Source organism: Pyxicephalus adspersus, chromosome 2, assembly GCF_032062135.1.
Source record: "Pyxicephalus adspersus chromosome 2, UCB_Pads_2.0, whole genome shotgun sequence".
Taxonomy (NCBI): domain Eukaryota; kingdom Metazoa; phylum Chordata; class Amphibia; order Anura; family Pyxicephalidae; genus Pyxicephalus; species Pyxicephalus adspersus.
This window is the reverse complement of record NC_092859.1, coordinates 9928837-9947716: the sequence shown is the minus strand read 5'-3', so window position 1 is coordinate 9947716 and position 18880 is coordinate 9928837. Positions and strand designations below refer to the sequence as shown.

At 40.3% G+C, this 18880-nt stretch overlaps 1 protein-coding gene across 1 annotated transcript in view; it reads right to left on the bottom strand.

The window, feature by feature from the left end:
* Positions 1 to 765: 765 nt before the first annotated feature.
* The window catches only part of LOC140322831 (mitochondrial adenyl nucleotide antiporter SLC25A23-like), a 23328-nt gene continuing 5213 nt past the window's right edge, over positions 766 to 18880 (bottom strand). Inside the window, exons 4-10 of the mRNA XM_072399442.1 lie at positions 18180 to 18291; positions 15652 to 15810; positions 13911 to 14063; positions 12147 to 12254; positions 10878 to 11045; positions 9082 to 9235; positions 766 to 8154 (exon numbers count right to left, since the gene is read on the bottom strand). Of these exons, the coding sequence (XP_072255543.1) occupies positions 7970 to 8154; positions 9082 to 9235; positions 10878 to 11045; positions 12147 to 12254; positions 13911 to 14063; positions 15652 to 15810; positions 18180 to 18291 (1039 nt within the window). The 3' untranslated portion in view covers positions 766 to 7969. The remainder of the gene's footprint in view (positions 8155 to 9081; positions 9236 to 10877; positions 11046 to 12146; positions 12255 to 13910; positions 14064 to 15651; positions 15811 to 18179; positions 18292 to 18880) is intronic.

The window sequence follows — 18880 nt, the reverse complement described above, 5'->3', positions numbered from 1 at the left end:
ATTTGCAATCCCTATTTAATGTACAGCGCTGCGTAATATATTGGCACAATATAAATCCTGTTTAATATTAACGAGTTTGAGTGCTCTTTTAAATGTGCAGAATATAGGAGGAAGCCGAAAAGGATGAGGACGACCATTCCAGAGAGTCGGGGCAGCTGTGGAAACGTCTTAGAGCTGTGCGTGTGATGAGGTTATGAGGGAGGAAGTCATAACCTTAGTAGGTCATTGGAGGAGCAAAAAGAGCGGCCGGGGGAGTATTTTTTTACCAGGTCAGAAAGGTAAGTGGTACAATAACTGTGGAGGGATTTGAAGGCAAAGCACAGGAGATGAATTTGATTCTAAGGTGAAATAGAAGCCAATGGAGAGAACTACAAAGAGAAGCAGCGGAAGAGGAGCGGAGGGAAGGATGGATGAGTCTGCCTGCAGCATTCATAATAGATTGTAAAGGAGAGAGTCCGGTTAGTGGAATACCAGCGAGGAGGAGGTTACAGTAGTCCAGACGAGAGATAAGAGCGTGTACAAGGAGTTTGGATTTTTATTACATATGTTACATCTTCAGATTAGTGGACCTGTGTCTAGAATAGACGCCTTTGCGGACCTAAATTGCTGAAAAGTTTATTCAGTTATCAACATGTTGGCCAGACTGTCTTTCTTTTTAAATAAAATTTGTGTGTTTGCGTTGCAACTTTGGAGTTGTCCATCAGCATCCTAATACAACCAAAAAAGACTATTCCTGCCACCACAAAAAGACACACGATACCAGAATGAGGAATTACATTTGTTTATTCAGTGTAGAAATAAGTCAGTAGTGTGGGGACACACACATCCCCCTTGTGTTATCATGGTGGATGCAGACAGGATATGCTGAGCTCTCCATTGCAGCAGAACAAAGCTCTGCACATACATACAGAGGTACCCCATACACTGCAATGCTGAGCAAGAAAACAGTATCGGTGTAATGCTCTGCATCTTCTGCAGGTGCAATATTCTGCAAATGACCATATCAGTGCATTGGCACATGAATGCCATATTAATAGGATACATCTAGGGATCAGTGCAGAGCATCATCCCATAAATCAATACACATAAATGTGCCCACACCCAAAATTCACCCCATTACATGCATACAGTTCTGGTATGGAAGGCATTTCATATTATCCCTTTAAAACAACAAAAGCCAACATCCACCTAAACCTCCCATAGATCTGACAGATTTCACCATCACTGATAATTGAAAAGTCTTCTTTAGATCAGGTGACCTGGTCGGTGCCCGTATTGGCTGCTATATACAGTGCATTATTTCTCCTCTTTTAAAATGCAATGCTCTGCAGGGGGTCACCCTCAGTACAGTATTACATCCCTATGTCAGGGACAATGCAAGATATGTCTGTCACTTGCACAACTGTCTGCAAGCATCACACTATCACTCCTGGCACTTTAATCCTGTCCATGGTGCAATGCTCTGTACAAGCACAGTGTGCAGCAGTTGTGCAATAATCTGCAATGCAAATATCCCCTTTTTCACAAGGCTTCCTGTAATAGAGACAGGAGGGACCCTCACCCGTCTTGTTTTACTGCATCGACATAGCTGTGCCATGCTTGGCAGATATGAATGATTAGGAGGAATCTTAAACCATACATTACCAATGGTGCAATGCTCTGCAGTCATACACCAACAGTGTGGATCCTGTCCAATATTGCACAGCAAAGTGATAATACTCTGCAGGTTTGGAGTAAAGGAGCAGCTGTCTTGTGTACTGTAAAGGCAGTAACCCTCTGTAGATTTATGGCAGGAACGCAGATCTACATGAGGCAAAATGAGGGCCTATAACTACTAGTACACTGTGGAAAAGTGTACGGTAATGCAACATGGGGTAACACACAAGACATGTGTTGATGCTTTAGGTTAATGGCACCCAAATGCACCTTGCCAATGCACTACCATGCGTTTTTTAAAAGTGCCCAATTTTTGTGCATGCCGTGTGGGCAACCCATCAATCTTTGTGCAATGACTGATCGACTTAAAATTACACCTACACTAATGGCAACACATTGCATTTTCAAATGCAGCACATACCAAAGGGGTAAGAAGACCAGGAACAATGCTGTGCAACATTGTGATAACCACTCTCTGTTCATGTGGCAGAGCACTGCTGGGTGGGAGCACATTGCACCGATTCGGGGGACCCTCCAGCCATCACAGCAGTTCAATACTATGGCTACCACACTGGACTCATAGCAGATAGCACTGTTTGTTAAGCACCCACGACATGCAATAATTCCCTCATTGTCTTCCTCAGTCTGGCTCCCATCCTGCTGGTTCCCAGCTCTACCCATTTACCATAACATTACAATGAGCTCACTTTTCCTGCTTTTTCTCCATTTTTAAACCTCTGTTGTATTGCAAACAGTGACCCCATTGGGTTTTTTTTTCCTTTCACTTCCCTCTTTACTTCATACATAAATAAATACATAGCAGAAGTGAGGAAAATCCCCCTAACAGTAACACAAAAAGCAACAATAACCCAACAATCTGGCTCTGACCTGATTGTATCCGAAGAGATTTTAGTTGGAGATGGACATTAAATTATGAAGGCAGAAGGAAAGGTGAGACTCCAAAATGGAGAGGGGTAAAGCTAGGAAGTACGGCAGGCGGTTACAAACATCCAGCCAATAGGCGTTCACCCAGAAATTACATATAACTTTTTGGTAACCGATCCTGTATTTCCCCTGAACTCTAGTCACTTTATCTAAGTTTCCACCTTTTATCATAAAAGAAGCAGTGGACACCCTGCATCCAGTGTCAGTGCATGCTGAGCCCTATAGTGGACGGACAGAAAATAAGACATGACCATCTATATTATAGGAGTGCAGGGATGGGGGGCAGGAAAATGTCATCAGTGCAAATAAACATTTACAATTCACAAACAGTAGAGTGAAACTCTCTAATGGTACATCAGCAGCCCTCCTACACACTGCCATTCTGTTCCATTACCGCACTATGTGTTGCACTTTGCGTATTAACATGTGTAAAGCATTCCATTGATTTATGCTAATGCACATAGTAGGTGTATTTTAGGTCCCCGCCACTTAGTGAACCGAGTTGGTTGCTGTTTTAAATGAAGAGCAACACAACAAACAGCCTCTCGTGAAGTTTGGTAATGTACAGTAAAACAAGTCTATACCCTTACATTACTAAAATTCAAAGATCTGAAGGGGGCATAAATATCATCAGATGTGCAATACTGAAAAAAGAACTGATAGATCTATACATATTCATCACTTGCCACTTCAGGGCATGTGTACATGGGCACCAGGATATCAAACAGAGTGGCTTTAATGTGATTCAAATCTTAGGCTGCGTACACACGCTCAATATTTGTCGTTGGAAAGGATCTTTGCATGTAGCCTGGTGTAAAAAGACATATTTTGGCTGCGATGCGTTGTCATGTGTGGAAAGCATACGCTTACAATGCACCTAGTTCGTGTGAGATGCTTCCAGGATAATAAACTTGTAAAAAGCTTCATATTGGTATCAACTGCCTAATAAAGCTGGAAATGTAAATAGATTACAGGCGTTCTCTGAAAGCATATCTTTTTGCTTTGTTCTCCAATGCCCATGTACATAAGTCCTTAAAGTGAACACATTCGCATAGAAGTATTACATTAAAGCAATATTCCTTCAAAACCAATAGATGGCTAGGAGAGTATACACTCTAAGGTTTTAGATGTAGTAGTGCTGCCTACCAGTAGGAACAACAGGATGTCTAATGTTAGATTTATTACCCATAAACTCACTTTTTGTGCCCCTCTCAGATGTAGCTTCACTTGGTTACCAGGGCCTGGCTTTCTAAGACTCCAAGTCAGACTCCAAGTCAGACTCCAAGTCAGACTCCAAGTCAGACTCCAAGTCAGACTCCAAGTCAGACTCCAAGTCAGACTCCAAGTCCTACCAATGAGATGGCTTCTATAGATGGCATTTGGACAGTGGGATGGAAGTTAAACTTTAGCCAGCGGCACCGGTAGTACCAAATGAACTATATCAGAAAGGCTTTTTTCTGAATAAAACTACATTTAAAGAATTCTGTGCTGCAAGAAGAAGTATGCTTCCATTTCAGACCTCACTTTTCAATGCTTGTTGCCTAGCTGTCATGCTTACCCTGGGACTTTCATACTTTGGGCCTGATTCATTAAAGTTCTACAAGACTGGAGAGGATATACTATCATAGGAGAACCTGGGGGATGTTTTCTATCCTGGACTAGATCCATTGCTGGATTACCCAGGTTCTCCATGATAGACTATCTTCTCCAGTCTTTGATAAATCAGGTCCTTTGAGTCTATGACCTGGAAGTATGACGATAAGTAGTCCTGACTTTGATGTTCTGGTCTCGGGTTGGATATGTATGGAAGCCAGGCAGGCAATATTCTTAGTAGGAAGGTCAGCAAAGACATGCCCTGTACAAGATTTCTTAAAAACATTTGTTATAACAAATAGGTCATTTATGAAACAGAAACATTGGGCTTCTACCGATTGGCCTATGTAGATACACATCTGCATCATTTTCTTACCCTGTCCTTGCCACATGGTGCATGATGGGCATGACAATGAACTATAAAAACCAAGTGATGGATCTCATATTGGTAAAGATTGGATTAGGTACATGTAGAATCAGGCAAACTTCTAGATTATTGTGCTGCATTTCATCATAAGTTTCTCCTATCAAAGGATAGAATAATACAGAATGGGGCCCTAGGCAAGGTAGTAGCTTTGGCCCCCACCCCTTTGATTGATAAGTATTATACCAGGCGCCCAGCAGTTGCATTGTTTGGACCATCTGTACTGCTATAGCCCTATCAGGAACAACATGCTTTCAATGTAATTATCCTTTGTGGAGCAACAGGCGAATGCACAGCTTTGATCAACTGCCCCATCCTCCTGGTTTACTGCATACATGTGAAGGTTATATATAGGGCCCCTCAATGTACCCCAGGGGCATCTGGGAGTATTGTCCAAGCTCAAGGCTCCCCACCTAGGTTGCCTTATGGATAATCAGGCTTTGACGATCACATATTGTGAGTATGAGGCATCTAAGCTCTAGTCATCTTCATATGAGGTGTGTTATATTTATCCATTAGGCTCTAGCTAGCAATATCTGAATATTTCAGGATGGGAAAGGTCAGGCAAAGCAGCTTTATGTCCCCAGAATAGGTGACTGCATCCAAAAATTGCCCATTCTTTCTGGTTCAAAGATGACCCATATACAACATTTATAACCCTTTTAACTTGTGTGCGTGCTAAAACAAAAAATCATGCACATTTTGTTCCTAAAAGCCCAAAAATAAATAAATAAAGCTTTGTTCTATGACCCCCAGACACACAATGTAAAATAAATACTCTTACATTCCACTGTATTAAAGGACTGGCTAAAATCTCTAAAAGTCCCTGTTTTCTAAAGCCGCAACTCCAACCAAGGTAAGGGGCAGTTGCCCTTGAAGAAATTTCTCCTAATACATGCACAGGTACCCTGCCTTCAGGTAAGCACGTATACCTATTGCTATATGACTGGCTTTAGTATGCTGTACTAGAACAATGTGGAGGGCAGAAGGTTCTCTAATTGCATGACGACTGCAATGAAGAGATACCAGCTATCTGTCTCAAGAGGTAAATTAGTTGTTCTCAGGGGAAACCTGCACCTAAATAAAGAAACACAACTTTACTCTATGAAGATATTTGAGTTTCTGGAAGGATTGAATCCCCCAGCTGCTTCATATGTCTCTTGGACTTCAAAGGGATTATCTCAATTGACTTCCAAAACATCTTACTGCTGCCTACAGGTAAAAAGATAAAAAAAAATCCTAAAGATGAGTGGTTAAAATTGATCCTCAGATAACATTTCCTTTTCTTTTATTATGTTCGGACAACTTTCCTATTTTTGGAAAACTTTCTGCCCTGGTGTTAGTGGCCATCATATCAGGAAGTCATTTGTAGCTTGTTTAAAATGAATGAGCTGTCCTAATGCAATGTTACCGTGGAACTAAACCCGCCTGACTCACCTATTCCCACTCCATTGCAGGCGCCGCCATCTTCCTTCCTTTTTTCTTCCTACTTGCGATCTTTGGTCATTTTGATATGTTGGCCGGGATGCAACTTGCACAGGAGTTCATTACCTCCCTGCATGTGCAAGAAAAAGTGGGAATACCGGTACCTGGCAACATTCACTGAGCTGCACATGCTCAGCACAACATTTTTTGACAGTTCCCCGTCTCGATCCGGCAGGTAGGACAGATTATTATAGAAGGAACATTGCCTGTCCCTTTCTGCAATAACCACCTGCTTGATCCTGTATTTTGCAAAGTGTGACTAATATGTTAAATAGAAGAACGCAATGCATCAGAAAAATGTGAAAGGTTCTCAAAACTCCTCTCTAATGCCAGAAAATGCTGGAAGTCAGGTGCAGAGACACCAGGAGTCACCAAGACATAAAAAGCTGGTGAGTGATCTATCCTTAAAATGTACCTGTGCCCATACTATGGACATTAAAGTTTTAAATTAACATTTATATTTATATTTTACATACTCTGGTTATTTTCTTATTACTGATCTCTTTTTTAGATGTGTTTTACTACATCATGTGGGCAGATCAAAGCTGGAGGGGAGAGAAAGCTGTGACACATTGCTTCCTGAAAACATAACACCCTGGGGGGGTTACAGATATCCAAATGCTATGATGGGTTGATGTCAGACATGTCTGCTATGTAGGTTGCAAATTAAGACAACCATAGGTAACACCCATATGCGATGCTGAACTACCATGGTTTAACAGAACTGAAACCCAGTGAATGAAAGGGGCGGCCAAGCGACAGTCAGACAGTGAAAGAAAGGACAAAATAATATAACCCTTCCAGCCAGTACATGAGGCAGGCTCCAAGTTGCTGCAGCTTCTAATGACATTCAATGCCTTCTAGTGACACCTATTTTAGCACAGTATTGGGGCCTTTACAACCGTGCATGAAGGGAAGGGGAGTTTAGCTTTGTCAATCAGTAAGAAAGGTTTTAAACAAGCTTTCCCTGACCTCTAGCTGCTTTTACTATGGAGTAATTCATACTCAGAAATCATCACCAATCTGGGTAGGGTTTCAGTTTATTTGGCCATAGAAAATAAAGGGAGAGGAGCTGCAATTCTGTTCTGATCTTTGCACAGGTTTTTGTCTACAAAGCCTACAGAGGATGTTTTTTTTAATTGTGATTTTATATTCTTGCATGTTCAGAATTTTAAAATGCATAGTCTGGACACAGGTTTACTGGAAAGGAGTAACTGGTGGACTAAGCAAAACCTATAGACAGCTCCACAATGGAATTTGGGATTCTACGAACATTTATAATCTCTCACACATTAACTATTACCATCTGCAGGACGGCATGTCCCACAATGCACCATGATACTCTACATTCAGTGTACGCATTAATACATTCACAAAAAGGCCAGTTAGGCTAAAGGAAAAGCCTTTCCATCAATCTAAAAAAAAGCCAAACATCCTTACATGCAAAATATACAATCATTATAAAATGACATTCAATTTTCTTCTGACTCCCATAGTGGGGTTCTGAATATCAACTCCTTCCAGAGCATCACTGAAATGAAGCAATGTCCCACATCATTAAAGTCTTAGTAGTGAATGATGTCAGTATTAAAAAACACATTGAAAACGGGGGAAAACTTTGAATATTGATACTGAACCAGATCCCAGGGTGTAACCAGGTATTTAAATTCTGTAGGTGCCATATCTTCAGGTCCAAATGATCAAGACCGTGGCTGGCGCTGGTGTGATAGATGAAAGGATATAGCCCATCGTCAATGATATCAGACATATGTGGACATGGCTTCTAGGTTTCTGATAAGCTCTTCTGTGTGCTTGGATAAACCAGGCAGGGAATTGGAGGGGCATTCTTAAAGAGTGTCATGCTCTTCATCGACTAGTCACACCCAGCAGACGTTTCATGTTCTCATATACCACATAGCTAATGCTGACAGCAGGTATGACTTTCATGAAGTTTGGAGCAATTCCTCGATACAAGCCCAGGAACCCTTCCTGAGCCACAATATAACGGAACAGAGCCAACATGGATAGCTGAGGGGCGCCCTGAACTGTGGCTGGAAGAAAGAAACAATATATGTAAGAATAAACACACAAACACCTATATATGTTCCTGCAATGTACAAGATGTAATGAGGAAAAAGAGAAACAAGAAATAAGTTAAATAATTAAAGGCGACATGGCTGGCATCCTCATAAATATGCACTTTACTTATTCAGTCAGCTGATTGTGTGCCAATTTAGGCATTATAAACATCTTTAGAGGATAGATAATTTATTAGAACCCGGCATGCATACAGCCTGTAGAATCATTTATCAGAAAACATGACTGAACTGGCAAGACCAGTGTTCTCCCCAAACCCTTTTAGTCGTACGCACCACCCAGAACTTTTCAGTAACCATCCGGTTACTAGTTGATCACAAGAGTTGGCTCACAATACAGGGGCTGCCACCCACCTACAATTTACTACCACTCGGTTAAAAAAAGACCATTGATATTTATAGTACAGTTCTTAAAGTTGACCAAGATACATTTCAACATATTGCATGTAAATGAATTACGTGTAATCTTTACAGTTATCTATGATCTATAATAGAGATCACTGCTCTTCCCCTGACAACCTGCTCTGGAAAGACAGAATCATATTTGTTCAAGCACCATCCAGGGTCAACTTCTACTTCCTGGACTGAGCTGAGTAAATTCTGGTGTTCTTACAGTTCACACAAGTTGCAGATCCTGTGCTGTTTGCCCCTTCTTTCTTGCAATAAAAGGGGTGCAAATAGGGTAGGACCTGTAACCTATGTTGCTGCAGTAGTTCACAGAGCATGGGGTAAGAAAAAGCCCACTGACCTTTTCACCTAAAAGGCTTGTTCTGGTCAATAGCTGGGCATCTGTCAAGCCAGGAACAGTATATGTCAGACATACTGGCATTTCTTACATTTCCAAAAAAAGAATGTGTTCCTTACACCTCCATAAATTCCCACCTTGTGCCTGCATGCGTGTCCTGACTAGGGCTAAGGGGTAACTGGCAATTTGCCCACAGGTGCTGGATATAGTCCCACAAGCCAACAGAACCAGTACCCCTGGATGGGCGCTGGTGCCAGCTCGATATCTCTGTAACCATGTGTTCTTCAGAGTCTGTAAAAAATGGAAACAATGGATGTTAATTTTTTTTTTAATAAAGAATGAAACCAAAAGTAACCAATATAGGCATTAAAAGGTTCCTGCAGGTAAATCTGTACACACAATAACCTCACTAAAGTACCAGCATGCAAGGAGTAACAGTACTTCTAACTATGACTTCTAACTCTATGACTTTGTATCCTAAAAATTAAAGGGTTTGCTTAGACTGATTGGGTCTCCACCAATTCCTAATATCACCTACTATATGTAGGTAAAAAAAAAGTACCTGTGAAAGACAAAGTTAGATAATACTCACCTTACCCTATGTCTTCTATAATACCTTCACATCTACCTTCAAAAGACAGGCAAATTTAATAACATATGGGAAGCACACAGCCCACTTCCTCAATGGACTGTGACTTTTCTGTCTAGGTGAACCAATCAAATTTTACCTTTATACTTTCCCTGTATTAGAAAGTGAAAATGGGCCGAGAGAATCAACTGGATGCTAAATACAGTAAAACCAGCCCATAAAACTCACAGAAGGTTACATAGTAGGTCAGGTTGAAAGAAGACATAAATCCATCAAGTTCAACCACTGGGGAAATAATCATATCCCAGATATAAAACGCAATGGACATAGTTGATCCAGAGGAAGCAAAAAAAAAAAAAACCCTGGTAAGTGGCTGTTGAACACCACAGAACAGAGGGCCATAGAGAAACAACTCACAGGAAAAGAAAAAAAACAAAAACTTACCTCATACACTGCCAAATCAATGCCTGCGTATGGGACAATACCCAGCAGGTTTGGTAGGTAGCCCTTAGAAAATGCTATGAGCGGTGCTGTACATACAGCACCGTTCATGCTCTATGGAGAGGGGAGGGGGAGAGCGACGGAGCGGCACCCTGCTGCGCGCTCTCCCCCTTCCCTTGCATTAGGATCGGTCGTCGTTCATCGTCCGTGGATCCAAAAGGACGGTCGTTCGGACGATGGACGACACCGACTGTACACACGCCAGATTTTCGCCCGATATCTGGCCGATGCTGATTATCAGGCGAGAAAAATCTGACGTGTGTACGCAGCTTTAGACTGATTGGGTCTCCACCTATTTCTAATATCACCTACTATATGTAGGTAAAAAAAAGTACCTGTGAAAGGCAAAGTTAGATAATACTCACCTTACCCTATGTCTTCCATAATGTCTCCAAAAAAATACCTTCACATCTACCTTCAAAAGACAGGCAAATTTAATAACATATGGGAAGCACACAGCCCACTTCCTCAATGGACTGTGACTTTTTTGTCCAGGTGAACCAAACAAATTTTAACTTGATATTTTCCCTGTATTAGAAAGTAAAAATGGGCCGAGAGAATCAACTGGATGCTAAATACAGTAAAACCAGCCCATAAAACTCACAGAAGGTTACATAGTTACATAGTAGGTCAGGTTGAAAGAAGACATCAAGTTCAACCACTGGGGAAATAAACATACCCCAGATATAGAACGCTATTGACATAGTTGATCCAGAGGAAGCAAAAAAAAAAAAAAAAAAAAAAAAAAAAAAAAAAAACCCTGGTAAGTGGCTGTTGAACACCACAGAACAGGGGGCCATAGAGAAACAACTCACAGGAAAAGAAAAAAAAACAAAAACTTACCTCATACACTGCCAAATCAATGCCTGCGTATGGGACAATACCCAGCAGGTTTGGTAGGTAGCCCTTAGAAAATGCTTTCACCCCCTCAGTACGCAGGATATGTCGAGCGCAATCTGACATCCCAGAAAACTGACCAGTGCGCCGGAGAGCCAACCGAGTCTTTAATACCTGGAACAAATAACACAAAATGACATACAGAACATATTACCAAAGCAATGCTTTGACAAATTCTTTCTACATAGAGCCATGTGTAATCTCAATTAAAAAATTGCTACCGGGCAGGTAAGGTTACTTTATTGCATCACTGCCCCTTTCCATAATAAAGGACCTGCCTGGTCACATTTTTTTCATTTTTGGGTTTAGCTCTGCTTTAAAACATTGAAAAATATTATTTATATAGCCCCGACATATTACGCAATGCTGTACAAAGTCCATAGTCATGTCACCAATTGTCCCTCCAAATGGCTCACAATCTAATGTCTTTACCATAATCATATATAAATATTACAGTCTAAGGTCAATTTTTGGGGAAAGCCAATTAACCTAACTGCATATTTTTGGAATGTGGGAGGAAACTGGAGTACCCGGAGGAAACTCACACAAACACAGGAGGAACCTGCAAACTCCATGTAGATATTGTCCTGGCTGATATTCGAACCCGAGACCCAGCGCTGGAAAGGCCAAAGGGCTAACCTCCGAGCCACCGTTTCAGATTACTGTGAAATTATGCATAATAATGGCTTTCAAAGTTCTCTTCTTTACTTTTTAAGTCTATTAAAGGACCCCATTAGCTCAAATTTACTCTGGTGACTCCTCTCTCCATATAGTACTATGAGAGTCAAAGAATCTAATAGGAAATAATTTGTCCTGTGCTCTCTATAAAAACTGAACTCAATGCAAAAAGAAAACAAAGATGAGTGCAGGGGCCGAGCTGAGGACAGGGATAGAAAGGAATGGGTTAAATGGTGCTGGATGTCCATCGGCCAGGAAATGTGGAAGGCTCTATCTAACCATAGGCTGCAGTTTTCAATTTAATTTCAATTTTCAATGTTTGTGTGAACTAAACGCAGAGTAAGTAAGTCCAGTACAGAAGAGGAGTCTATACAACTGTGCAATATTAAAGCCACATTGATTAAACAAATATGTGAAGGTCACAACAAAATGTGATTTTATCATAATTTCTCCAAGCAAGCACCGAGTAAGAAAAAACAATAGCGTCTCGATCATTCTAATGACTCCAAATTATCTCCCCGAGTCTTCGCTCCTCACCTCCATAGGGTAAATGACAGTCTGTGCGATGGCTCCAGCCAGTGACCCAGCAATGAACCTCTCTTGGACCCTCAGCGTTTCCTGCTGACCACGGATGACTTTCTTTATCTAGACAGGAAAAGTTTGTTAGTTTTTCTTCTCTTGTGGTTACATTTTATAAAAACATCATTTTTAGTCTTTTTGTTCTGGAAAAAAAGCATTTCCCTAAATAGCTCAGTTCTGTAGCCTGAAACGGACATGGTCACCATGTGTATTTTAGCAGCGCTTCCGTCATTCCTGCAACAATACCCAGCACTTCCAAATATGTCGGAGAACGTGACCTCCTCCCATGTGAAAGTGCTCAGGTCTGGGGGAATGATGTCAACCCTCCTCCTAGCATGCGACACCGTCCAACACAAGGGATTTCTTGGATCGGCTACAACGGAAGCATGAGAGCGGGAGGGAAGTGGTGCCAAGGTAAATATCAGGGATTCTGAGGGAAGGGGAGGAGGGTGATAGTATTTACGCTTTGCCTTTATTGGGCAAGGTGACAGTGTTTTTTTAAAGTAAGCTTTCCATGACAGAAATATGGGGACTGTCACTGCAGACCCTTGCATTTGCCATACCAGTTCTCTAGTAGTCACACTGGTGCTTTAGGCTTCAATACTTTCTCAGATCAGGAATTCTGACTTCTCTGAACATCTGAAGAAGGATGGACACCAGACCGAGCCAGAAATTGGCACACCATCTTTAATATAGGATAACAATGATAGCCTACATATTTTCCTATTTACCTAAACCTGACCCTTAATAGGACTTTTTCTTGGAACAAGCAAACAGCTTAAGGTATGACATATAGGAATCCAGAGTTGCACTTATGTTCACCATCTTTCCAAACCTTTCTACCATTAGCAAATGCCATTAAGGTTCTGCCTGCTCTGGCAGATGAAACTTTGTTATGTATTATCAGAGCCGGCACCAAAACCTTGCACACATAGAAACCTAATGGCTCATTGCTACAATAGGCTGCATCAGTGGCCCATTGAAGTATGTAAGAGGGGAAAGGAAAGCTTCTATATCCTTAATGAGAACCAAAGCTTTGCCTGTCAAGGCGGCCCGAGATACAGACAAAAATGTTGCTGCAGATATGTGCACACAATTCAGCGTACACCCTCCATAGGGCTGAAAGATGATTCTGGGGCTCATGCAGAATCCTGGAGTCAAAGATTTTGATACTCCAGGTACTAAAAGGGATAAAAAAAAAATACATTTTAAATGTAAAGTTCCACTTTTAAAATTTATGATCAAGCAGGGTTTTATTGCAAAAAGTGTTAGGTGACGTCCCTTCAATAAAACAGACACCTGCCTGATTGTTCCTTAAACTGTCAAAATCACTGAGATGGCAATGCGCTGCTCAGAGTTGGTTGTTGGGATACCCAGCACATACCAACTTCCCCTGCAGCTGTTGGGACTGAAAAAACTCCTGCACGCCTGCGTGTGTCCCAGCCAGGCCAAGCAGGACTGAATACATGAACAAGGAAGAAGATGGTAGCATCTATGACAGAACAGGGGCAGGTGAGTTTACACAGCTTTGCTTTGAAACAGACACTACTATACTAGTGAAACTTTATAGATCTGTATAGCACAGAACTAATTGTATAGTGTTTTTGTCTTGGCATTTGGAACAGTTCATGAAATGGGAATAGGAACAATAGAATCCCTGTAAGAAAAGGTCTTGGAGATATAACAGGTGTAGGAGCATTGCTTTCTAGTTACATAATTTACCTGTTCATACGCCATAAATTTGATGGCTGACTCAGGAGCTATTTTCAGTACATTTATACCATTCCCCCGCCACAGTGAGCGAACTCCACCCTCTTCAATCATTGCTTTCAATCCCTTCAACATGGAGAGGCTGTGAGATTTAGATCCATGTACCTGTACAGATCAATAGAAAGATGAATATATTACAGTAATCCAAGTAATATGCATTCAACCTTTACTATACCATGAATGCTAAACATAATATTTTTGGTAGAGAGACAGAGTGCACATGATGGATAGATAGATAGATAGAATATTTCAGAGCACCCACCCAAGCTAATATTATAAGGTCATTCCCTATTTAATGTACAGCGCTGCGTAATATGTTGGCGCTATATAAATCCTGTTTATTAATAATAATAATAATAATAATAGTAATTATCACAGTTATACATACACAACAACCAAACTGCTGAGATGACACTCATGACTACAACTATCAGTATGATCGGGACTCGAGAAGGAAGCCCACACACATCTCCCAAATGCTCACCTGTGTTGTCACCTTGTTACATTTACTTCTATTGGAAACCACAAGCAGACAAGCTATCTCCCATCGTACTAAAACACAACGGTGCTAGCTAAAATCAGAGGTGTCAACGCAGGGTACAAACTCATGAGTCTGTGGAATTGGAATTCTGACGGCATTGTTTTCTGCTGTGTACTGTATCAGCAGGATTCCATTTACTGCCAGGTGACCCCATTATTCAGATATTGGGGTCCCAAAAAACAACCAGAGCTCTGACTGATCTTTTTGGTTTTTCTTTTATAGTGCAGGAGAGGAGAGGTGGTGAAGTCAGTAGTCAGTGGACTTTGACTGGGAATACAAGAATACGCTGCATAGCAAAAAAAGAACAACAATAAAGACCTAGAGGGAATCTCAGCAGAGGGCTGCATTTAAAGAGCACAGTTCCTGTCTGACAATTTTTACTGGCTGTAGGATTTAAAGTTGACCACTTTAGTCCATCTATGTAAAGGCAGACACCACAATATCCACAAACGTTTAGAGACCTAGACCATTAGGATTGAATGTTTGTGGGGAACCTAAGCCAAGAAAAGACAAGGGCTACCAATAATCACCTATTATTATTATTATTATATATATTTATTATATTATTTTTTTATTAACAGTATTTATATAGCGCCAACATATTACACAGTGCTGTATAATAAATAGGGGTGGCAAATGACAGACAGATTCAGACAGTGACCCAGGAGGAGTAGAGGACCCTGCCCCAAGGAGCTTACAATCTAGGAAGTGGGGGAAGTATCACACAATAGGAGGGGAGATATGGAGTGGTGGAAGTAGTGAGGGTATTAAGAAACAGAAGACAGGTAGGCGAGTTTGAACAAATTAGTTTTGAGGGCTCTTTTAAATGAGCAGAAAGTAGGAGCAAGCTGAATAGGATGAATAAAACCATTCCAGAGAGTCACTTACTACTGAAAATATTGGCTGCCTGAGTGTTATAGTGATATCCTGATAATATTACCCTGAATCACTTACATGGGACAAATAAGCAAGAAATGCTGCTGGCATTTGGTACTAACTTCTTGCAAGAACCAGGTCCGTGAAAGGTCTAAAACAATGAGACCAGTATGACAGCCGAGCAGGTAGGCATTCTCAAAAGTATTCTTGAAAGGATAATTATCCAGTTGATGGAGTTTTCCCATTTTTCGCTAAATGCTGTAAAATATCACTCACCTGCATAAGGACTTTTAGTCTGTCCAGGGGTGCAGTTCCTGTCCTTGACACGGCTCCAGCCACACCTCCTGCCAACAGCTGCTTCCACCACATACCAGAGTTGATTTCCTTCTTAGAAAACTCATCTGGTACAGCCAATGACTCGCCTATATCCAAGATCTGAAGAAAGACAAGATAAACTACTGTAAAAAATGATCATCGAGAAGCAATGACCTGTTCTACATGGAGGAAAGACAAAATATAAACCACCATAACTGCATGTCCAAGAATAATAACCCATCCTACATGGAGAAAATGACCATCAACCAATGTCCTGATCTACATGGAAAAGGAAACCAAACATCATCTACTAGACCCAACATCTACTACATAACTGCACATCATGGAACAATGACTTGATCTACATGGAGGAGAAGACCCAACATCATCTAGTTCATAACTGCTCAACATCCACCAATGACACTCTACATGGAAGAGAAAACCCAACATCATCTACTACAGTATATAACTGCAAATCAAAGAGCAATGACCTTGGAGAAGAAGACCAAACACCATGTACTTTATAACTGTACATTAAAGAACGATGACTTAATCCACATGGAGGGGAAGACCAACATCAACCACCATATAATTGCACATCAACAGACAATGACCAGATCCACATGATAGAGACCCAACATCATCTACTTTATAATTGTATATGAGAAACAATATTCTGATCAACATGGAGGAGGAGACCAGTATAGGCTAATAGATTCAACATCAAGCCCCATATAACTGGACATCAAGGAACAATGACCTTTTCCACACTGAAGGGGGGACCCAATATCATCTACTTTATAAGTGTACAACAACGAACAATAACCTAATCTACATGGAGGAAAAGGCCCAACAAGAACTACCATATAACTGGACATCAAGCACTAATGACTACATGTAAGGGACCCAACATCATCCATTACATATGCACATCAAGAGACAATAACCAGTTCTACATGGAGGAGAAGACCTAACATCATCTACTTTATAATTGGACATCAAGGAATAATATTCTGATCTTCATGGAGGAGAAGACCAGTAGAAGCTACTAGAGTCTACATCAACCATCATATGACTGCATATCAAGGAACAACAACCTGTTCTACATGGAGGAGGAGACCCAACATCATCTATTATATAACTATTTAAAAGAACAATGATCTACATGGGAAAAAAACCAACATCAAGCAACAATGACCGATCTACATGACAGAAGGGATCCAACATAATCTATTATATAACTGTACACCAACAGGCAATGACCTGATCTACATGGAGGAGAAGACCCAATGTCATCTGCTACTTGCACATGATGGATCTATGACCTGATCTAGATCGAAGAATGATCCAGTTCATATCATACTGGATTTTGGAAGAGACGCATATCTCATTCTGATTCTAGGAGCCCAAAAATACTCAACGCGTTTCACAGCATTGCAAGCTGTTTTATCAAGAGGAAGAAGTGATAGGAACCAAAGACCTGATATTGAGCAGGTAAGTTTAATATAAGACATCAGAATACTCCTGGGTAAACTCTGCAACCATTAAACATATGGGACATTAGTCAAATACTACAAAAGGCAAGTGCAAACAATGATTTCTATCTGAGATATGGCTGCCGGAGCTGCATAACAAATAGATGGCATTTCATATGGCAGAGCAGAGCCGATCCAAACAATTAGCTTGCAATGCTGTGAAATGCAATTAGCAACTGATTATGTGTAAAACTAAAAACCATATGTATTTCTGTATGTGATGATATATGTTTTTACTTTACTTTTAAATGTTGTAAATAAAATTTGTGATAGTTTTAATAAAATATATACATATAATGTGTTGTTGTGTCCATAAAATCACTTGTTTCAAAAGAAACGTATCCTTTTTCATGCGAAGAATAAAATGTAATAGAGCTAGGATTGGACACGTATATTCTATCACACCACTACTTTGGGAAGTAGTTATGATCAACAGTATATAACTACATACCAAACCTGTTCTACATGGAGTAAAGATACAATGTGAACTATCATATAGCTAAATGTTAAGAAACAATGACCTGGTTTACATGGAGGAAGAAACCCAAAATCAACTACCATATACCTGTATACCTGCACATAGAGTATATATAATGGAAGGATCCAATATGAACTGAACATTGAAGGATAATGACCTGATTTACACGGAGGAACAATCCAACATCGGCTATCATAGGCTGCACATCCAGGAACCAATTACCTGTTCTATATAGAGAATATATGTAACAACAACTATCATATAACTACATATCGAGGAACAATGACCTGTTCTACATATATGAAAGACCCAACATATGAAACACCCAACATCAAATCTCATATAAGTGCACACCAGACTCAACATTTACCTTCATATACCTGCACACCGAGGGGACATTACCTGTTCTTCACGAAGCAAAGACCCAACATACTTTACATATTAATACTAACAAGGTATGTATTTCTCCCTCTCACCGAGGAATGCTTCCAATAGGTGACTACATCTTCCATATTGTGCAGCGGATTCAGCAGAAAATGATCCCTCCATTCCAGCCAATCAATAGTCAGTGTTCCATCGCAGTCCATGCTAGAGTCATAAACGAACATTGTTTCAGAGTCATGGTTTGTGTAACAGCAGCAAAATGGCCAATAGATAAAAGTCTTCATATTACCATATAAGATATAACTAGGCTGTCATTGCCATTATCTCCAGGTTATGCCCTGTACATGTTTAATGCTTGTGTATGCATATATATATATATATATATATATATATATAACACTTTAAAAAAAATTAAATAAAAAAAACCTTTAAAATTCCTTTTAGCAAAAAAGAATGCTTATTATAAAGTCCTAATAGAACTGACTGCTCATATGCAAGCACTAAGGATAATAATAACCTACAGGTAATCCTAATCAGCCTTATTAACATCTTACTCCCCTTGATCCCTTAACTATTATTCTTCCACTGATTTTTTTCTTTTAGTCTGAACTTTGCCCATGCTTTGTATCTAAAATATAATATTAGTGTCAGAATAAAATATATCACGTTTATTTACAGTTAAACACCTTTAACCAAAATTGAAAAATACACATCATTTTTTAATGTACAGCGCTGCGTAATATGTTGGCGCTATATAAATCCTGTTTATTAATAATATTAATCATTTAAAGCA